Source organism: Dromaius novaehollandiae, chromosome 2, assembly GCF_036370855.1.
Source record: "Dromaius novaehollandiae isolate bDroNov1 chromosome 2, bDroNov1.hap1, whole genome shotgun sequence".
Taxonomy (NCBI): Eukaryota; Metazoa; Chordata; class Aves; order Casuariiformes; family Dromaiidae; genus Dromaius; species Dromaius novaehollandiae.
Genome location: NC_088099.1, coordinates 165,385,730 through 165,405,811, shown reverse-complemented (window position 1 = coordinate 165,405,811; position 20,082 = coordinate 165,385,730). Strand labels below are relative to the sequence as shown.

The following is a 20,082-nucleotide window of genomic DNA, read 5'->3' as shown; positions in this document are numbered from 1 at the left end:
CAAATGACAAAAACAAATTTTTAAGGTAAACTTGAAAGAAGCAAGGGACACACAAATGTGCTGAAATTGAACAGCAAGAGTGGTAATACTCTACGACATACCACGCTAACTTCTTCAAAATGATCAGTATGACATCCCATAAGAAAAGATGTTGGGGCCATCACAAAATCCAGCATTTGACGAGATAGAATGGGCACAAAAGTGTGTTGCCACTGAAGAGGATGAAGGTACAACATAAAGCATTCAGCCACAAGCGTCAGCAGGGCCCAGTCAGAAGAGAAGAAAACAATTCTCTGCTCAGTTAAAATACAGGTCATAATCTGGAAACGACAAAATAAAAAATGTTTACAAAGAGTTATACCTAGAAAATACAATATACACGCAAATATTTTATCTGCTAATGAAACTCAGCCTCACAAGTTCTGTCTTCTAATAGCTACCTCACATTTTCATCAACAAAAGTAACATCCACTTAGAGAATTCTTATAAAATTCATCAGAGATGAAAGTAGAAATGGAAAGAAGATTTAAGTGACAGGCGAAGTCACTGAGAGCTTTGCCCCCAATGTCAGTGAGGCCAGGATTTAGCTGGAAATGCTGGAAAGAATTGTCTCTTCTTTCTGTCACCGTATTAGGCCTTTACAGCACCCAGATGAAGAATACGAGCAAACCAGTCTGACTGATGTTGAACACAAAGACCACGTAGGTTTTAGACATGTCGGCCAAATAATTCAAGATAGTAGCCAGTCAGATTCCTTATAATGCCACTGGAGAGAGGTACCCGCACAGAGCAATTCCAGAAGCTATCTGGAGATGCCTTCTGTTTTCCACTGATGCAGAGGGACCCAGTGGCATCTGAACACCAAACTCAGATGTCTCAAGTTAGCTGGGATGAATCCAAACCACGAAGATCACATAACACCAATGGTATATACACGTGGGATATACTGCATTAGGTGCTATGATCCAACCACTGCACTCGGGATGCACCAGTTGCAGAAGGCCATTTAGGCCAACTTTAGATAGTTTTACTCAAAACACATGGGTGGAAGAATGCAGATAAAAACAATGAAAAAAAGTATTGTCTACTCTCAGGACTGAGGAGGTTTCCAAGCATCCCATGTAAAGTTGTTAGAGAGAGGCCTCCAACAAGCTCCTTTAAAGGAATACTGATGACTTTGAGCAACCTGATCTAACTTTGAAGTTAGAACTAATGTCAAACCAAAATTATTCTATCGTTCTACAAAGCACTGCAAAAAAATTATTTGCAAATGACTTCTTGTATTTTCTTGCCTTTCTATACCATTTACACTTCAAGTATATGAAAATGCCAACTGTTACAGATCGATCTTACAGGTAAGCTAAAGTCTGCCTTTAAGTAGGGATTCAGTCCCTCTCTCACACATGAAAAAAAATCTCATAAATCTTCTAACCTTGCATTTAATGAAAATTCAAAATCAAATCTGTCAATCAGCTTGGGCATTTATATTTTAAAATGTATGCTTAAGAAATTTAGCATCCACTGGTATACTACTTCAGGAGAAACAAATCTGATCTGGTCATACATACCAAAATATCTCAATGAGAAATATACGTTATTGACAGTACCTCTAGAACACAGAACTAAGACTATTCTGAATTTCTGAGTTAATAGTGTTTCTTGAGTAACTACAATTACTTTTTTAAAAAAAAAAAATCACAGATCACCAGTACTGTCAATCTCAAACCCATTTTAAAGTATTTGTTAGCTGATTTTACCTGCAGAACCTGCTCTGGCTTGAAACACAGCAACGGAAGATGAAGATCCAGGTCAATAATTGGACTGTCTGGATCCTCTTGTGAAGGAATTATTATCTGAAGCGGTTTCATATTAAATACCTGTTACAACAGATGTTTTCCATTTACTTCTTTAATGAAAGTGTTCCCACAACATATTGCATTCATAATTTTAGTTCCAACTACAAAACATTCAGATCACTTGAGAGCAAAAAGACAGGTATTTGCATACTGCAGAAAATTGGAAGAGAAATAGGGGAAATATTAAAAGGCATTAGAACTAGTTCTAAAGATTAGCATGGACTTTGTTTCCTTTCATTTTCCCAAGTTGTTTGGCTATTAAAGCCTACGAAAATAATGAAATATTAACAGACTTATAAAACCTGCTTTGTTATAAGCATAGTAAAGTAATGTGATTTGTATCTATAGATAAAATTAAGAAATCAAAGTATTCATAAAATTCATACTAGAAATGGAAATCAGAGCATGAACAAAAGAACTCTGCATTGGTACTTCAGTTAAGAAGACAGAAAAAGCCAAAATTAATGAGCTTTTTCAGTATTTCAAATATTCCAGCTCAAATCTCTGTGGGCCAGATCCTGCATGTTCTGTGCATCTCAGCCCTTGGAGGCTGATTTAGCAAGTCATTCAGACAATTCTCCAGCTATGCTATTTTTTCTCTGCTCCTAACACCTCATCTCAGGGTCAAGGAAAGCAGCTGAGGAAAGTGCACGGCTGAAGCACTGCTTCCCTTGAAGCCATTTCAGCCAGACCAAAGAGAGCACACCGAAATCATCAACTCAGCTAACATCTACCATGACTTGGGAAGGGTTATAAAGAAGAAATATAGGTCACACATCTCAGCTTCTACACTGAATACAAACCTTTATGCAACTTTCTCCGCTCAGCTAGGTCTCAGGGTTGGCAGCAGCCAACCCCCACACACGCACCACATTTAATCCACCACTCACTGTTCTGCTTCCCCAGAATCGTTCAGATACGAGAATAAAACAAGACCAGAGCTATACACATTGTTCCAGTAGCTTATTTCTTTGGCCCTTTATCTTTCACAGAGTCTGCACTACTTCTCAGGCACATGGCCAAACATACACCCATCCCATATTCTGGTGTTTCTACATGCATACTCAATGAGATGGCAATGGTATACTGTTCACGAGAAAGGTAAACTTCTAATCTTATGATAAGGAAATTATAGACTGGAGCTTCTAGTCGCCTTTAGTAGAGATTATGTGGGCTGCTCCTCCAGAGACCACAAGCTATATTACATTATCCCCTAGACCTGTCCAAGCATTATTGCAGATAGTAACTAGTTGGCATGAGCTGAATCTTTGCCAACAGGATACTAAAAACTAAACAGTATAACCAATTGGTATGTCAAGGTGCAAGCCTGCATGCTGTGAACATCATTATTTTATCTACTAATAACACATAGCCTTTATTTTCAAAGCACATGTATTGACATCAATTTTATGCCAGCAGGTAAAATCTCTGATCTGACAGTGAAGAATTTTCTCTAAATTATACAAAGCAGCATCCTAGTACTTTACAACACATAATGTTAAAGTAATTATGAAATTCAGCATCAGTAATTACCAAGTGGAGTGGTCCTGGTGGAGGGCTGGGTATTAAAAATAACTTTGCTGCAAATTCTTTTATGTGCCCATCAACATCAAAACTCTTGAAAGGTCGCAGTTGCACTAGTAAGCTGAAAGTAAATTATAGCAAATTATTTATAAATACTAACATGCAAACAGAACTTTTTGCTGATAACCTAGAACTAAAAGGATTATTGGGAGCAATGAAGTTGTTATTCCGAGGTAATTAATTTCTAATTTATTAGATACTTTAGGGGCTCCACTTAATTTTAATGATGCTGCTGTGCTGGAAGCACATTTCAAGCTTCTTCTGCTTCCACACACAGAATACTGCTATATCACATGTATCAGAGGATGAATCTAGCACACTGGGTCGCATGGTGGCAAAAGAGACCTAGAGGTGGAATGTAACTAGACGAAGCGGCTTACAGACATTGCTTTGAGAGCAACACATCTACAGCTGCAAGGTAGTGCCATGGGGTCTCCCATCGCATCAGGCATCGGCTCTGGAATGAAAGCATCCATCACCCCAGCAACTGTTTTGGCAAAAAGGGTCAGAGGAAAAGAGAGGTTGTAGATATAAAAGACGGGCTTAACTGCAGAGGAATGTGAAGCAAGAAGCATGCTCAGCATGAGGCCTTGCAGGCCTGTGTGAAGACTGCTCTTTGATATCATTCCTACACACACAAAGAACAAATACAGTTGTGCAAATCTGTCAAATATTTCTGTTCTGGAACTCTATTACCTTAGCTGTTTCAAAGCCACAAAGGTCTAAAGGTTTATATTAAATGTCAGTCTAATTCATGAACATTTAAACATATACCATTTTAAGACTGCAAAATGGTAAGTCTAACAGCATGAGTAAAATGTAACAATTAAGGAATCAGGTCTTTGTAGTTGGAAAGGTTCAATGTTTTATTGAATAAGTCTCATGTGCATGTTTATAGCAAGAAATATCTATATATTTATAGCCTTAAAAAAAATCAGAAATATAAGCTTGCAGATTTATATGTATAGAAAGTAGGAGTTTAACAAGGTTACATTAGCCCTTGAGTTTTATTTTGGTTCATAGTTTTACTGATTTCCTAAAGAAGGCTATTTGCTCTTGTGGAAAAAAAGAGGTCTAGAAAGCAGCTGAATACATCAAGAGATACACAAGAATCCAGGACATCACATTTGTGTGGGGAAGTTAGATTCCCAAATCAAAATATTTTGCTTTTATATTACTGAGCTTTTTAATGGATTAGAGAGACATAAACGTTTACTAAATTCAGACTGCCCTGGGCTGACTATTTTGCCATTAAGCATTTTCCCAAAAGTCCATCAGCTATTTCCGTGGGAAGGGAGACCAGGGAGTGGATAACTTAAAAATTCTCAAAGACAGGCAGACATTTTAATTCAGTATGCTGCCATACCTAATACATTACTAACAATGTAGGCAGACCTATTCCTTTTTTTGAGACAAAAAGAACATAGCAGCACATCCAGTAATGTTACAGCAGAAACAACCTGACCCTGACACTGAATAAGCAGTAGATGTACAGAAGGGACAGTGAGAGCTTCTTAATCAGTACACTGTGCCCATTAATGCAACGTAATAGCAGCTGACAGCTCTGCACTGCAAATGTCTGCTGTTGTAAATGAAGTAATCTGTAAAACATTAAAGCAGGGAGCTAAGGAGTTTATGAACCCTCCATTACCTCTATTAACTGTCCGCAGAAAGATTTTTCAGAAAGCAAGAACACCTAAGAGTCGTTCTTTTGTACTGCCTCAATGCTGTGAGCTATTTGCACACTTCCACCTTTTCTCCAGGCAGCTGAAAGGACTAACATACAGGCTGGAAGATTTACTGTTTGAGCGGAGCCTATTCACCCATCCGAGATGGGAGTTCATCCAGAAGCAGATTACTGCCAGAAATATTTCACTTTACATGGAGTGTAACAGATTGGGGTAATATAAAAAAAAAGAAAAAAGCGAAGTGCCAAAACCTCTCAATTTAAAACCCAGTCTTTTCAAACGATCCTGTAGAATAATTCAGCAGTGGCAGTGTTGTGAAATGGTCTAGATTCATACTTGTTTGCGTGGAGAGAGATATACACACTCTGTTCAAGTTGTTCTGGATTTGGAAGCACTGTGCATTAGTAATATGTCAATTAATTATAAAATTAATGACACAGAATATGAAGATCATCATTACAATAGAACTTTGAAAGTTCCCTTTGTGGATGGAGGCACTTTAAGGGATTTATGGTCTGACCTAGCCTCTGTATCTTAGTTTTGTCTAAGTTAGTTCTCAGTTGTGATTTCTACTATACTCTGCCATTTGGAAAAGGTTAGTAACCTGATTTTTATCTGGGAATGCTCAGGACGATAAAATACCTTGGATGAATCTCTTCAATGAATACAAATACTACCCCATCTATGAGCAATCTTGTTCACTGCAGGTCCTGGAGAAAACAAGCTGTGCATGGCAGAGTTCTGGAGAAATATGAAATCTTTTGCTACAACAGGATCCTAAGTGGAAGCAGAACCCTTTCAGGCCTATAGCATCAATAATAAATAATATTTTTTCCCCGCTAACTCCCACCAGGAAAGGGCTACACACTAGGAATAGGTGGTTTCAAGTCCACCACCTAGTGTCTTTCAATCCCCAGACTTGCAGAACGATAAAAGCATCACACAAAACATCACTGACACATACTAAAGGTAAAAGACCTGTGTTGAAAGCATTATTAAGTGCATACTCTTTCTCAATTAAAACATCTATTTAATTAGGTTTATAATCCATTGTCCTCTGATTACAACTAAGACCTCTGAAATGAAAATAACTCTAATACCCTTTCTCATTTACAGGAAAACAATGTTAAAATTTTGTTAGATTACAAAAAGGTGAAAAATCACCAACCGTATGGTGCACTATGCTCAAAAGACATCCCTGAGGTCTTGTTTACTATCGTTGCTTATATTCCACCCAGAGCAGCCACACATCTGAGTAGCTAACTGCTTTGGCCGCACGGAAAAAAAAAATGCAGTAATGCAACCAAAACAAACAAAGGAAAATGGTACCTCTCCACCCCTTCCTCTCCTCCCACTTAAATTTACTCTGGCAAAGTAAAATACATACTTTGTTCACACACAAAACAAAAAAAATAGTAAGGGCAGGCATTCTGAACTTATCTATCAAATGGTATAAAAGAAAAAAGCATTGCGATGACGACTTTAAAAAAATACAGAATAACACAGAAACGTTATCTGTTGAGTTTCCAGTACAGCAGGAAACGTGAGCACCAAAAACAGCTTTGTCACTTCATCCCCCCCTCTCCTTTCAGTTAAATATACTTTGATCAAGTCTTTAAACTTCTATCCAGTTACAGCTGCTAACATGGATGGAGGAGAGTTGTGCATCTGTACAACAAATTCCCCTGTTACATGATCAGGACTACACACAATACTAACATAGAAGGCTATTACCATACAGATCTCCTCTGTAATTATTCACATATTTATAAATATCACCTAGAACTTAGTAGATAGGTTACTGATAAATTTGATCTCCCCTTACTAACTAATACAGACTCAGCTTCAGGGGGAAAGCCATCCACAGCATTTATCTCAGGGGCTAATGTTTTGAGTATGTGCGGAAAACCTATTTTGGACGATCAAAGCAGAGATGCTTAACCATGATGTTTAAAATACCCACCCCGAGGCAGACGTTTGCATCTCAGAAGAGCTGACTCCACCTCCAAGTTTCTTTCAAGCTAGTTCCTGTCTGCTCTGAATGAATACGAGACACCCTGAAATGTTTTCGTAACCTCTGGAATTTTCCTTGCTTTTCCTGAACATTTTCCCACCTCTCCCTTAGTAGGCTGTTTAAAAATCTGTTGACAAATTGCCTGCTTCTCCCAGTTCAGAGATGTCTCACTTCAGAGAAGAAATGACTCATTTATGAATATACCATATAAACCACTGAGGAGCGCCACAACTGTAAAGCTGTATCTATGCTATTTCCCACCCAGTGGAAAGCTAGTGCACAGTCAGCCCCCAAAGAGATTAAGCTCACAGTATAAAAGAAGCATGAATCTTATTATAAAGACTGTATATAAAAGGTAAAGTACCATAAGGCATAAAGATTTAAGGTTTTGCTCCTGCAGTAGCTCAGCTACATAGCACTAACAATTACACATACAGATTAGCACTTGCTGGAGATTTAAGACTTAAAAAAGCAGCAGTGAATCAGCTCTTGCAATACCAAGGGCTGATGTAACTGACTTAGAAAGTAGAAAAAGTGAGCTGGGCAGGAAAGGGAGACGTACATTTCCTTTTTATTTTACTGAGTATCTTGATTTTGCACAAACTCGTAAATAGCTAGTTTCCATCATGTCAAAGCCTGTTTTTCACATTGAACCGCTTTCCTAATGCTTTGAAAACGACAGAACAGCACTAGCACAAACACTAGCAGTGTGTTTGCTCCTGCTCAACAGTCACTTAAATCAGGGAGAGCCAGTGAGCACTGCATCCCCAGACCCAAGCCCACAGCCTGGGAAGGAAGAGGTACACAGGGTGGGGAAATGAGTGCTCAGACCTCATCTTGGTACAGAGTCAGGCTAGGGGCTGGCTATGCACCCACAGCCAGCACCCAGGAAGCTCTCCTGAGCTCTGCAGTTTAGAAGCAGCTTCACAAGCTGAGGAACAGCCCCAAAAAATGCTGTTATTTGCTCACCTGCTCAGCATAGGGACAGTAAGCAGAAACAAACTGGAAGAGTTCAGCTCTGATCCAAAACCCTAGCTAGCATCTTTGAGCTTACATGTAAGAATATTACCTGCTGAATAAAACACCTGCGAAAGCAAACCATCAGACCTCAAATTTGACTCTACAGAGTTTGTCTGGAATTCAGCGAAAAAATTCTTTCACCTTTGGACAACAGAAGGTCTGTAAATGCAGATTATCCAGTAATAACCAAATGTATAAAGACAGGCTCCCTGGTGCAAGGAGCTTTTAATCCACTTCCAAAGAAGAACAAATGAATTTTCCTTGATATTTATAACTTACTTTTTCTTACTATCTAGGTACCATTCACATGACGTTTCCCCTCTCCTTTGCCTCACATCTCATGCCATCTTAAATTTTAAGTTAAGTCCAGTTTTACTATCATGCAGCTATCACAAACATAATGCAAATTCATGTATTAAAACCTGCATAGTTATTTCTAGCAGCAACACAGAGGGAAGCAATTCTTACCAAGAGAGGCAGTCCTTGAGAGCATTAAAATATGGATATCTGGATATAACACAAATGGCAAATGGTACAAAACAGCCAAGCGTTTTCCCAGTCTGCACAGATTCCCACTGGGTCTGTCCATTTGAGGAAATCCAGCCTTCCTACAAGAAAGCTACAGATTAATGTGTTGACGTTAATCACGAATTTACAGCTGGTATTTTCAGGAGAACACAAGAGATATGATATCCAATTCCCACTCAGTTTCAAGGGAATTTGGATGCCTATCTCCCTTAAGCTCTTCAGAAAAAAATCAGCCTACAAGACTTCAACATATATATTTAAAAAATTTTTATCGCAAAAGACACCAAGAACACAGGGTACAATCATCACACAAATATTCTTAGAACTAAAAACATGCCCAAAGGCCAACGTCTGCTCTTAAAAAAATTAAGTCAAACTCCTAATTGAAATCCGTAACAGTTGTTTCCAAGTACATTCGAATAGCATTGCATTAAATAAGAGTGCCAATATAAAGTACAATTTGTTCTCTGCTTCTACTCACATAAAAACATAATTGTTAACTAAGTTCAGAAATTAAACTTGCCATTATTCTCAATGGGTTTTATTTTGTATCTTTTAATATGTTTTAATAAAAGCATAAGTCAAATAACATACTTGCATAGGCTGGTAGTACTGTGCAACGACACCATATGTTCTGTTACCGCAGACATCTGTGAAGACCAGGAAATGAATGTGGTCCTCTCTTGATTCAGAAGTTATATAAAGTCCTCCTGTAAGTAAGGCAGAAACTTTTTATAACTACATATATACTGACAGCCATTTGAAAAATGATTAGCCATGACAAGAATTGCACATTTCCACTTCATTTCAAGAGAAATGTCTCATTTTAAGGGATTAAAATGCACATATATAATCCATTTAATCTAAGAGTTATTATACAAAGGTTGAAGCAAAAGTATTACATAATAATTTTGCACTTTAAATGGCAAAATACAACAGATGGGCTTTGGGGTTTTTTTGTTTTTTAAATCTATCTATCTATATTAAAAAAAACAGTTCTCGGTAAGAGAGAACTCCACAGTACCTGGGAAGCATAGCTGTGGCAAACCAATAAGATCAATGTCCTTTGGAACAGTAATTTCTTCAGTATCAGCTGCTTTCTGGTCCCCATTGAGACTCTTCACATTTTCAATTTTTGGTCTCTCTTTCTTCTTTCGGAAAGACCGACGTTTACTTTTATTCGAGTTATTACTACTTGTATTAATCACCTGAATATCATCTTTACTGATAAACGGAGGCACAAATACAGAAAGAACTTCTGGATCAAGGGCAGGGAAGCTTCTGGGTTTCCTCTGAGCACCCTATTAAAAAAAAAAAAAAGATATATAGAGAGATATATATATAAAAAAATATATGAAGTTGACACTCATCCTGCTAATTTTTTAAATTGTTGTTAGCCCTGTTTTCTCTCTAGCCCTAAAACTGTGAAGTTTTAATGTGTTTTTTCTCCTTCCCAAATTCTTAATTTTTCCTTCTAATTTCTTGTTTGAAATATGTTAATACAATGTGAATACTCTTCTCATTTTCAGTAGGCAAAGAAACATTCTTCATCATTCAAAACACACTATATCAGTAATGCACCTTTGGCATAATAAAACTAACAAATAGCAAATAAGACGCTTCCTTCTTTAAAGCACTAGGATTAAGCATAAATTACATCTAAAATAAAAACTGGTAATAAGAGAAACCTGGCAACAAATAAATGAAAACAAGCAGAGCAAGCTGAACTCCCTAGATAGGTCTTTGATCAATTTTAGGAAAAGCTGCATGTTTACTCAGAATAAGCTTTACAGGAAAACAACTTTCATAAGACAAACATTTAACTTTATAAGGCAATTAAAAAAGTCTGTGCAATAACAAAACAAAACAAAACAAAAAATCCATTACAATAAACACAATATTAGGACATTGTAAAATACCAGGTCATGAAATTTTTGCACGTGTGGAATAGAACACGTATCCCAAGATTACGTATGAAATTACAATATTCCATAATAGGCAGCTTTGTAAAGTATTACTGTGCTAAAAGTCCTTGCTGTTTCCCATGTACTTGGGAGCGCTTATTTTATTCCTTACAGTGAGACAAATGCAAGTAGCTGTATTTTGAAATACTTCATCATAATTTTAATTCATTCTATTGGCCAAAAAAATCAAGTAAAGGTTTTGTTTAGTCAAAGGATATTTGGAGACAGGGAAGGCAAGTGTCACTGTGGCTAAAAACACTTTGCTGTGTGTTCAGTCTTTGTTAACCAATTCCAGAATAGATGAAGCATACATGCCGCTTCTTACTTTCACCTTTAGAAATAACGCAACAGTATTATTTGCATTTAAGTTACTCCTTGAGAACCGCTGCTAGCCTTTCCCCCACTTTTTAAGCAGCTACAACATACAAAGCTCTACTGCTTCACTGAAGCCCAGTCTTCTTCCACCAGTTTTGGAACAGAAAGTCTCAGCTCATTTGTCCTAGTAAATGAGCCCATCAGTACTTTTCCTCACATTCGAACATCATAGAAAAAGCGAGGAAGAATACTTATCCTCATGATATATTAGTTATTGTATCTTAAGCACCACCATATCATCTGTAGTAGTGTACTTGAAAGAAAATACTTAAAAAGAAAAGACAAGCTAGTGGAAAAGATAAAGGCTCAGATAACTATCCATTGGGTTATTCAAAAGATAACAATAACTTTAAAAAAGCACGTTACAACTTGGAGTACCCAATGCTATATCCTGACCCGTTAAGAGCTTCAAGCACCATTTTCCTTAGTTGGCAGCTGACATACATCCATTTCAGCTGGAGAAACTGGGAACAGAGCTAAATCCAGCATGATCACTCTCAAAAAACATGCTGCTAAACATTTCAGAAGGAAAATAAGGTGCAACCCTGAGGCTGTTAAGTAAGTAAAACACAGACCTCCTCGAACAGTAGTACTCTTACTTGGCAGATTGGTGCTGCAGAGGGTTTAATAAGAAGTTGCTTTGACAAGGCAATCCCTGACTTGCATTGAAGGCATCTCTTTGCTACAAAGTGCTGGATTATAGCCAGCAATTTAATAGCCTCACAGTGTAACAGCCTCGAAAAGGGCAGGTCCTTGATGTCTTGGACTACAACAGAAGCATTAAGCACCAACTTTTTCCACAGAACAGCGTTGTCAGTGCTGTCACTGACCCAGTGACCCAGTCGTCAGCATTCAAGTCAGCTCACATTAACTTCCATGGCCAAAGTCTTTTTTTCTTTTTTTCTTATTAATCTTCTCACTTCAGGGATAGGGGACAAGCCACAACAGAACAATCTTCACTTGTCTTTACTACTCTTTGAACATTTTAGAATCTCTGCTTCTCCTGTCACTTCTTCATTTTGGAAGGCTTCACTTCTAACTGTTGCTTTTTGCTATCAAATGTCCTTGAAGCATACTTTCCTTATAAACACTAATGCCTTTTCTTCCCTGTAATTTTGCAAGATCCCAAAAGTCAGTGATCGTATTCCAACGCTATTTACTTATTATGCTCCTGTGACAATGGTGCCGTACAGGACACAGATAGGACACAGACTTGTTACAATGACCACACTATTTTAGACACAAACAAGAAGCAGTGTGTTGAAACCACAGAATGGAGTGGAGCTCAGCTATTTATTGTTATCTGTGATCTCGTTCGCTTCTCTTCATCACTGAAAAAAGCTAATTTAATCTAGAATGTCATGAAAGAAATTACTTCTTTAAGGAACAATTTGGCCGGGAATATTACAAAGTCTCAGAAAAATTTGATTAGAAGGGACCTCAGGAGTTCTCTAGTCCAACCCTTTGCTCAAAGCAGCGATAACTTCAAAGTTAGATCAGGTTGATCTGGGCCTCATCCAGTCAAGTTTCAAAAATCTCTTAAGAAGCAGATTAAAGAGCCTCCCTGGGGAACCTGTGCTAGTGCTTAATCACTCTCAGGATGAAAACTTTCTTCCTTACATCCAATCAAAATTTCCCTTGCTGCAGCTTGTCTTAGTGTTCTCTTCTGCAGGTTCCCTCAGTCCCCCCTTTTCCAACATGCTCTCCAGCCATCAGGTATCTCAGGCTCCTTCTCTGGTTCCCGTCCAGCTTGTCAGTAGTTCTCCCGTATCAAGATGCCCAAAACAGGGACAGTATTCCCAATGTGCCTCAGGAGTGCTGAGCAAATGGGAATAATCACTTCCCTTATCTGCTAGCTAGACTCCTGATAACGCAGGCCAATACATGGTTAGCTTTCACTGCCACAAGTGACTGCTGACTAATGTTTGATCACAACACGTTTATTGTGCCCAGCATGACATCTCATTTCCAGTGGGCCATTACAGAGAAAGGCAAAAAACTGGTTTAGTGGTTACAGAATTAGCCAGATCAGAAAACAAGATACAGACGTTGGAAGAGACAAGATCTGCACCACTGACTGTGGTAGATACAGAACGCAGCGATGGAGCGATTAGGAAATCAGAGGATGGCAGACGGCTTGCATGTAACACTTGCCAAGTCAAACCCCAGCTTCATATTTGAGGCCAAACTGGGGGAAAGAAGTCTTATCAAAGGTGACTCTACAATCTTTGTTATTTTACATCCCATTCTGACAAAATGTCCACTTCCAACAGGAAAAACATCTTCTCTAGCTGAAAACAGCTGTCTTTGATCTCTTCAAATTGAAATCTGACAGTGACAATTATCTTGACAATAAGGACAATTAACAAATGACAGGACGGAAACTTAAAATTAGTTTCATGAGCTTCCCTGCCAAACCATATACATTTTTGTTCCTGCTCCCGGAATCCACGTTGGCAACAAGTCAGTCAGAAGAGCCTTTTCCTCCTTTGGGAGTGGTTTAAATATCATGATCCCACTGACTTCATTGTTCCATATTGTAATAAAATTTAAAATGGACACTTTCATGACCAAGATTTTAAGCACTTTCAAATTTTTACCCTGCTATCTGTAAACATCATCAGGTCTCTTCTTTCTGCATTTGCCGAAATTGGACACAAACCACATGCTGCCATTTCCTCATGTAACTAGTGCTGGGAAGGAAAAGGATGTGGTATACAAATCCAGAAACTTGCCCTAAAATCATGACTAAAGTCACTATGGTGCATCAGCTTGCAGTGATGTTACTGTAGTAATACTAACACGCTCGGAGAATGCTTTTGTTTCTGACACCACATTTGCTATCTGGAGCAAAGAGGGGATTAAAAACAGGTAGCGTGATCACAACAGGTTTCCATCTTTGGGGGCCAATTTCCTATTTGTGGCTAAACAGGCTTTGTGGAAGCAGTGAGATTTGGAGTATACAGTATGAAAGGAGCATACAGTTGACTGAAAAAGAAAAGTGACCATTTTAGCTTTACTTCTCAAGCAGATGTCGTAAGAACACACAGACGCTGATTTCAAAACAGGCGGGTGGTGACTTTTACGGCCAGACTACTTCCCTAATTTGAATATATATGAGAGCAACATTCCATAAATTGAATCACTCGTTAGCCCATATCAATTAGGAAGCTGGCAGCGCTAAAGCCCAAGCGAGCGAAGTGCAACAAGTCTAACAAAGACCTTTTCATCGGACGCCATCGGAGCGCACAACCAAGTTCAAGTTCAAGCAAGATCCATGGGAAGCAGAAGCTCATCAGGCAGACAGCCCGAACGAAACCTCCTGCACGTTTTAATAAAGTCGGGGAGAGGGCTTTAATTGTTGATTCACATGGGATGCTGCTCGCTATATACGAATTATAAACCAGTCATTCAAAGCAGAAGCCAACCTATCATTTTCTAACTTACCTGAACGGAGGAGGTTGTGCCAAATTGAGAGCACATAATGACTCCCAGGGCAATCTCGACACAGGGATTTAGCCCTTTTTGATGTCCTAAACAAAAACCACCAGGCTTTACTCCCCTCTCCCCAGCTTTTACCTCCACCAGCAGATGGGCAATGAGATTATCCAGTAAAGGCTACACACCGTTCAAGCATTTTGCTGGCTGCTTCGGCTTACGTAAAGCTGTTTTGTAGTTAAGCTCAACTCCCCACAGAAAGTTTAAGTTTCTACCCGAAGTCTCTACCAAGTTATTCCTGCTCTGTTGATGGTCTCCTGTCAAAGGAGAGGGTACAGACAACTTTTAAAGCATTTCTGCTCCATCGGACCACAGCAAGGCAAACCGGCAGCTTCACTGAAGTAAGGAGGGGCACAGCTGACCCGGCTTGGACCCGGGCTAAACCCCCGTCAGGGCAGGCAGCCCGGCCCGCCTCAGACAACCGGCAGCCGTTAAACGGCCGCAGCCGGGGGGGCAACGGCCGGTCCCGCCCTCCCGCGGCCGCGGGTTCGAGCCCGCCCTCCGGCGCCGCGCGGGGGGTTCGCCTCACCTGCAGGAGCGCCCGCACCCTCTCGCCGGGCACGCCGACCAGCAGGCAGATCTCCAGCAGGCCCGGGGGCAGCACGTCCTCCATGGCGCAGCGGCGGGCGGGATGCGGCGGCTCCTTCGCCGAGGAGCCGCTCGGCCCCTCCCTGCGGGCCGGCCCGCGGCGGCCGCCCCTCCCCCCCCCTCACGCGAGCAGGCGCGCGCCACCCCCGCCCATCCTCCCAACGCACGGAGATGGCGACCCCCTCTTTGATTGGCCAGCTTCTCCTTCTGTCTGCGGGATGTGGCCAATCAGAGCCGCGCCGCGCGTTGGCGCCGCCCCCCGCGCCGTGTGGAGAGGCGGCTGCCGGCGTGCGCGCGGAGGTGCCGTTGGCCCTGTGAGGAGCTGCGCGGGTGGCGGTTGCTGCGCACCTCTGCCTGCCCTCAGGGAGGCCGCTCCCCGCACCGAGGGGAAACCCGCTGCTTCCCCCCGGCTCAGCCAGCCGCGGAGCTGGAGGCCGCGGAGAGCTGGAGGTGCCTCGGGCCCGTCCCGGTGCTTTCGGGGAGGTGGGGGGAAGTCACGGCCTGCCCCTGTGCTGCGAGGCGCCGCTCGCCTGCTGTTTGCTCCGGATGACTCAGCGGGGTGCGTGACCGCCGCCAAACGAGAGGCTTTCACGTATAATTTGTCACAGTTTCAACACAAGCCGGGAGCTGGCGGCAGGTTGGGTGGCGCCCTGGTTTCGCCGGTGGGGCTGCCCACGCAGCAGAGAAACAGCCCGGGGACGCCGGGGCTGCTGCTTGAGCTGTTTAATCAAAACAGGCAATTAGTCATGCGGTATGTGGTGGCTGTGTGCGGGTCCTCGCTGAGGGGAATGTGTCTCCCCTGGGATCGGTTCGTTTTACCGTAAGGCACCTAAAGCCGCAGAGAGCAGTTTCTGCGAAGCTGAAGAGAAAAAATGCAGTTTCACCACGGTCACAATTTTTTTTATGGATGAGTGTTCACGTCCATCAAAACCAGTAAAAATCCCGAAATGCCCCAGGCTTTCAGAGCCTCTTGTCAGGTCGGCATTCAGGGAACTGGGAACTTCTTCAAGAAGTACAAAGAACACCAGAAACACAAGATGTGGTGTTTGTGGAGATTTTGTTGTCTGAATCTTTGTTTTATTACAGGTCAGGACTGTATTTGGCGTCTGGAGTTCTCAAATAACTTCTCTAGAGGAAGTCAGAAATGCTGAATGTTGGAAACTACATCTATATAGCACTGACTAAAAGAAGGAAATTCTTGAAAACCTGGAAGGTTATAGAGAGAACTTCTTCAGAGGGCTCACAGATTTATATAAATGAAATTTTAAGGCCAAAAGGGATTGCTAAAATCGTGGTGTTTAGCTGGCCACAGGGTCAGAGTGATTCCTGTATTCAATTTTAACTTTGGCTGATGCACGTGTTCCTGCGATAGGGGTTAATAACCATCACTATTAAAAGTTAGGCACTGTATTTCTAGTTTCAGTGTTTAGCTTTCTGCCACTGGATCATATTACAGTTTGCCTGCTGTCTGAACAGAATCTTTATTATGAAAAAACTTTTCCTCGCAGAAAAAAACTTAGTCTTCAAGTCAATTCTTAAGCTCAATTTATTTTTAACAGAAAATGAAACAATTGGTTTATACTTCTTAGATTTCTCTCTCCTAATCACTTTTGTATGTCTTTTGTCAATCTTCTCAAATCTTTCCAATATTCTTTCTGAATTACAAACCCCCAAAATAGACTTATTATTGCTGAACATCATAGTAAATCGCCTGAAGATTTCTGGTGGATATCCCCACCTAATTGAAGCAGTGAAAGACTGATTTAAGAAACATTCCAAAAGGGTGTAATGTTTAACTGGTTAGCCACTGTATTTCCCTACAATCTTCTTAGGGTTATTTCCAGCATGACAGTCCTACATGTACATTCTTTAACCTGTACCTATAACCTGGCATTTGATCATATTAAGAGAGTCATACAAATGAACCCAGGTTATTATGCAATGCAGATCTCACTGTAGTTAATTATCTGTATGATGATTAGATTTTTCTACTATCTCCAATGATAAATACTGAATGATTCTTGTTCCTAATTAATGTAGCCCCCAAAGCAAGGTACTATTGAAATAGAACTACTAGATGAAAGCTAATAATGTGAATCTGTGACAAATTCTCAAGAACTTTGGAAATAAGAAACAAGGTATATGGAGTCACTGTTAAGAGGCAAAATTCATGTAGAGAAGAATCCCTCTCTGCTATGGAGAGATTCATTTAGTTAAGTCTAATTTTTTCTAAGAAAAATTATCAGCTATGGAGGAAATAGCTTTTATTATCTCTTTCTTTGTGCAAGAGCACAAATACAGTAAATATTTTTGCGTTAACTCTTTGTCTGATGGGGTACTCATCTGCTTAGAGCTATATGCAAAGAAAAAAACACTGATCTAGATACATCCCCAATATGGGTAAGGCTGTATCAAAGTTGAAAGCCATAACTGAATAAGTAAAGATTCCCCTGACACAGAAATGTAATTCAGTTTCCAGGTGTGGCATTTATGGCTTAGCTGGGCTATCTCTGTTAAGATGAGAAAATAATTTTACAAGTCGTGTGTGTTTGATGTAGTCATGCATACAAAAGACATTCTACGTCTTCTGAAGCCTGGACCTGGCTCTAGCATTAAAAAGCCCCTCTCAAAATCCCATTATCACAGGTGATTTCATACCTTCTTCCATGATCTGCCTTGTATTTGAAATTTCTTCTAAAATCTTCTCCAAACTTCTGCCCTCACCTCTTCCAAATTACTGCTGTGAATTAGTAACTATGAAGGGATTCCTCAGGCAATCACACCATAAACTCCGTGGACATGTCTGGCTTGCTCATCATTGACCTTGAAGGGAGGCTCTCTCTGAGTCTCAAATACTTATTGCCATTCTTAGTAACGCTACAAAAACCTACAGTGAGAGTACTTTATTGTCCTAGGTATTGTCAGATCAAGTATATTGACTTCGACTCCAGTATTATTCTGTAAAGGATCACCAGATTCAAAGTAAATGTATCAGAGAAAACAGAGACAGTTCAGGGATCTTAGCATCTCTTAAGTTGCATCTGCATCTTTTTTCTTTTTTTACTTGTCTGGTTTGTCCTGCCACAGTTTATGGTATAGCAGAATATAAATTCTTTGCAACGTTAAATATAATGTAGCATGCGTATCTTTCTGAGACTACAGAAAACTACCAGCACAAGACCAGTTCTTACAAAAATATCACCAGATGGGATTTGTGTTCTCCACAGATTGTGCTGTGTACTGCCTGTGTACTAAAGAAGTCAGGTGCTGTCTGCTGTTTCTTCACAGCTCTCAAGCTATGAAAAGTTACCCCCAATCCGAATTTAAGTAGAGTGACATGCCCCTTAAGGCTCAGATCCTTGTGATATGTCCACATATGCTGAAGGGCTTTATTGTGTTTCTCCATCGTCTCTAAGTAAGCTAGGGCAAGCACTAAAAACAGGTAGCAGTGAGGTCTGCCATTTTTCCCCAGGAAGACAGTTTACTCCACCTGAGCTAATATCTCTATCCTGCGCTACAGCGAGCAGTACAGACACAGCCTAAGACTTTCAATAGCAGTCTTTTAACCTGTAAAAATGTCAGATCAATTCTATATGCTATGTATGTAATACTTAATATTTCATATTATAGTTATTAATAACTTTAATAACTGTTATCTCTTTTGATACATAAAGACAGATCAAGCGACACCGTGACTGGATCCAAGGAAAATATTTTTTGATCTGAGAATAGTTAAGTGCTGGAGCAGGGGCCTAGAGATGTGCCACCTCCATCATTGGAGGTTTTCAAGGTGAGATGGGCTAAAGCCCTGAGCAGGCTAGTCTGACCTCAGAGGTGACCCTGCTTTGAGCAGGAGGTTGGAGTAGAGACCTCCAGGGCTCCCTTCCAGCCTAGATGGTTCTCTCATTCTCAGTGACTCTCTGTGTACAAATACAACAAGAGAATTAAGACTTCTCATATGAAGGAAACAAAGTTAGAAATCTAGTCAACCAAGTAAGGAAACTCCTCAGCCAATTGTACAATCAGTGACCTTTCCATTTAACAAATAATTTTTTGTAATGGGATTAAAACTGAGCTACAAGGAAATAGCTTTGGGTGTAAATGCAGCATTTAGTTTTCCCATTGTCTCTATATTTCTGATAAATAGGCTGGCAGTAGTTTTAGTTTTCAAAGCAGTAAAATCTGCTGTAAGTCCTGGGAGAAAAAAAAAAAGCTGAGCTTCATGATGACACCTGTATCTAGAGAAATGCAGTAACACTAACGTGTCAAGTCTTGGCAAAGAATCAAACTAACATGAATGCTCTGAATATTAGCAACACTTTGCATTGTAAATATTGTCAGATATTACTGAGCCTGCAGAAGAGCTTCCTCCTGAATCAAATCGCTACAGGGTCACTTTTAGAAGTATTTTATTTACAAGGAACACGCAACCTGTCCCTCAAATCTGACTTGTTTAATGTGACATTGATTGGGCTTCCAGTTCTTTACCATCCTGCACAATCCCAGGCAGCCAATGGGATTTTGATAATTTTACAGCTGCTTTATAGCAGCATTAAGACTTTGTAACATTTGCCATTATACTGCAGTGTGGTAAAAGAAGTGCAGATCCAGAATTCTTGAAGTAGTGGGACAAGATAGAGAAAGGGTCAATTAGTCCAGAGACATGGAAGGTCAGAGACAGAAAAGCAAATTTCAGGTAGAACAGTTTTTGTGTAATAGCTCGTCTTGCATGCATATAACAACCTAAGAAACTTTAAAATACTTACATAAGCACAGATGTCATAATTTGCAACTACGAACAACATTTTTTTAAACAAAGGAAACTTGGATTCTGTCCAAGGAATTTCAAGAATCGCCTGGGAGGCTCCACTGTGTTCAGAAAAAGTCTATCAGCAGTTCATACTAGGCTTGATAAAAGCACAATATATTAAACCTCTTCACCAATAGAGTTAACTTAGCAAAATACA

At 40.2% G+C, this 20,082-nt stretch overlaps 1 protein-coding gene across 3 annotated transcripts in view; it reads right to left on the bottom strand.

Annotated features, from left to right (window-relative positions):
- The window catches only part of DENND3 (DENN domain containing 3), a 41,312-nt gene extending 26,071 nt beyond the window's left edge, over positions 1-15,241 (bottom strand). The window contains exons 1-7 of one of the 3 annotated variants that reach the window (XM_026113687.2): positions 15,057-15,241; positions 9,715-9,991; positions 9,285-9,400; positions 8,631-8,770; positions 3,390-3,501; positions 1,758-1,877; positions 102-320 (exon numbers count right to left, since the gene is read on the bottom strand). In XM_026113687.2, coding sequence (XP_025969472.2) covers positions 102-320; positions 1,758-1,877; positions 3,390-3,501; positions 8,631-8,770; positions 9,285-9,400; positions 9,715-9,991; positions 15,057-15,140 — 1,068 coding nt within the window. In that variant the 5' untranslated portion in view covers positions 15,141-15,241. The remainder of the gene's footprint in view (positions 1-101; positions 321-1,757; positions 1,878-3,389; positions 3,502-8,630; positions 8,771-9,284; positions 9,401-9,714; positions 9,992-15,056) is intronic. The other 2 variants (XM_026113685.2, XM_026113686.2) reach the window with 2 other exon arrangements.
- Between the last annotated feature and the right edge of the window lie 4,841 nt (positions 15,242-20,082).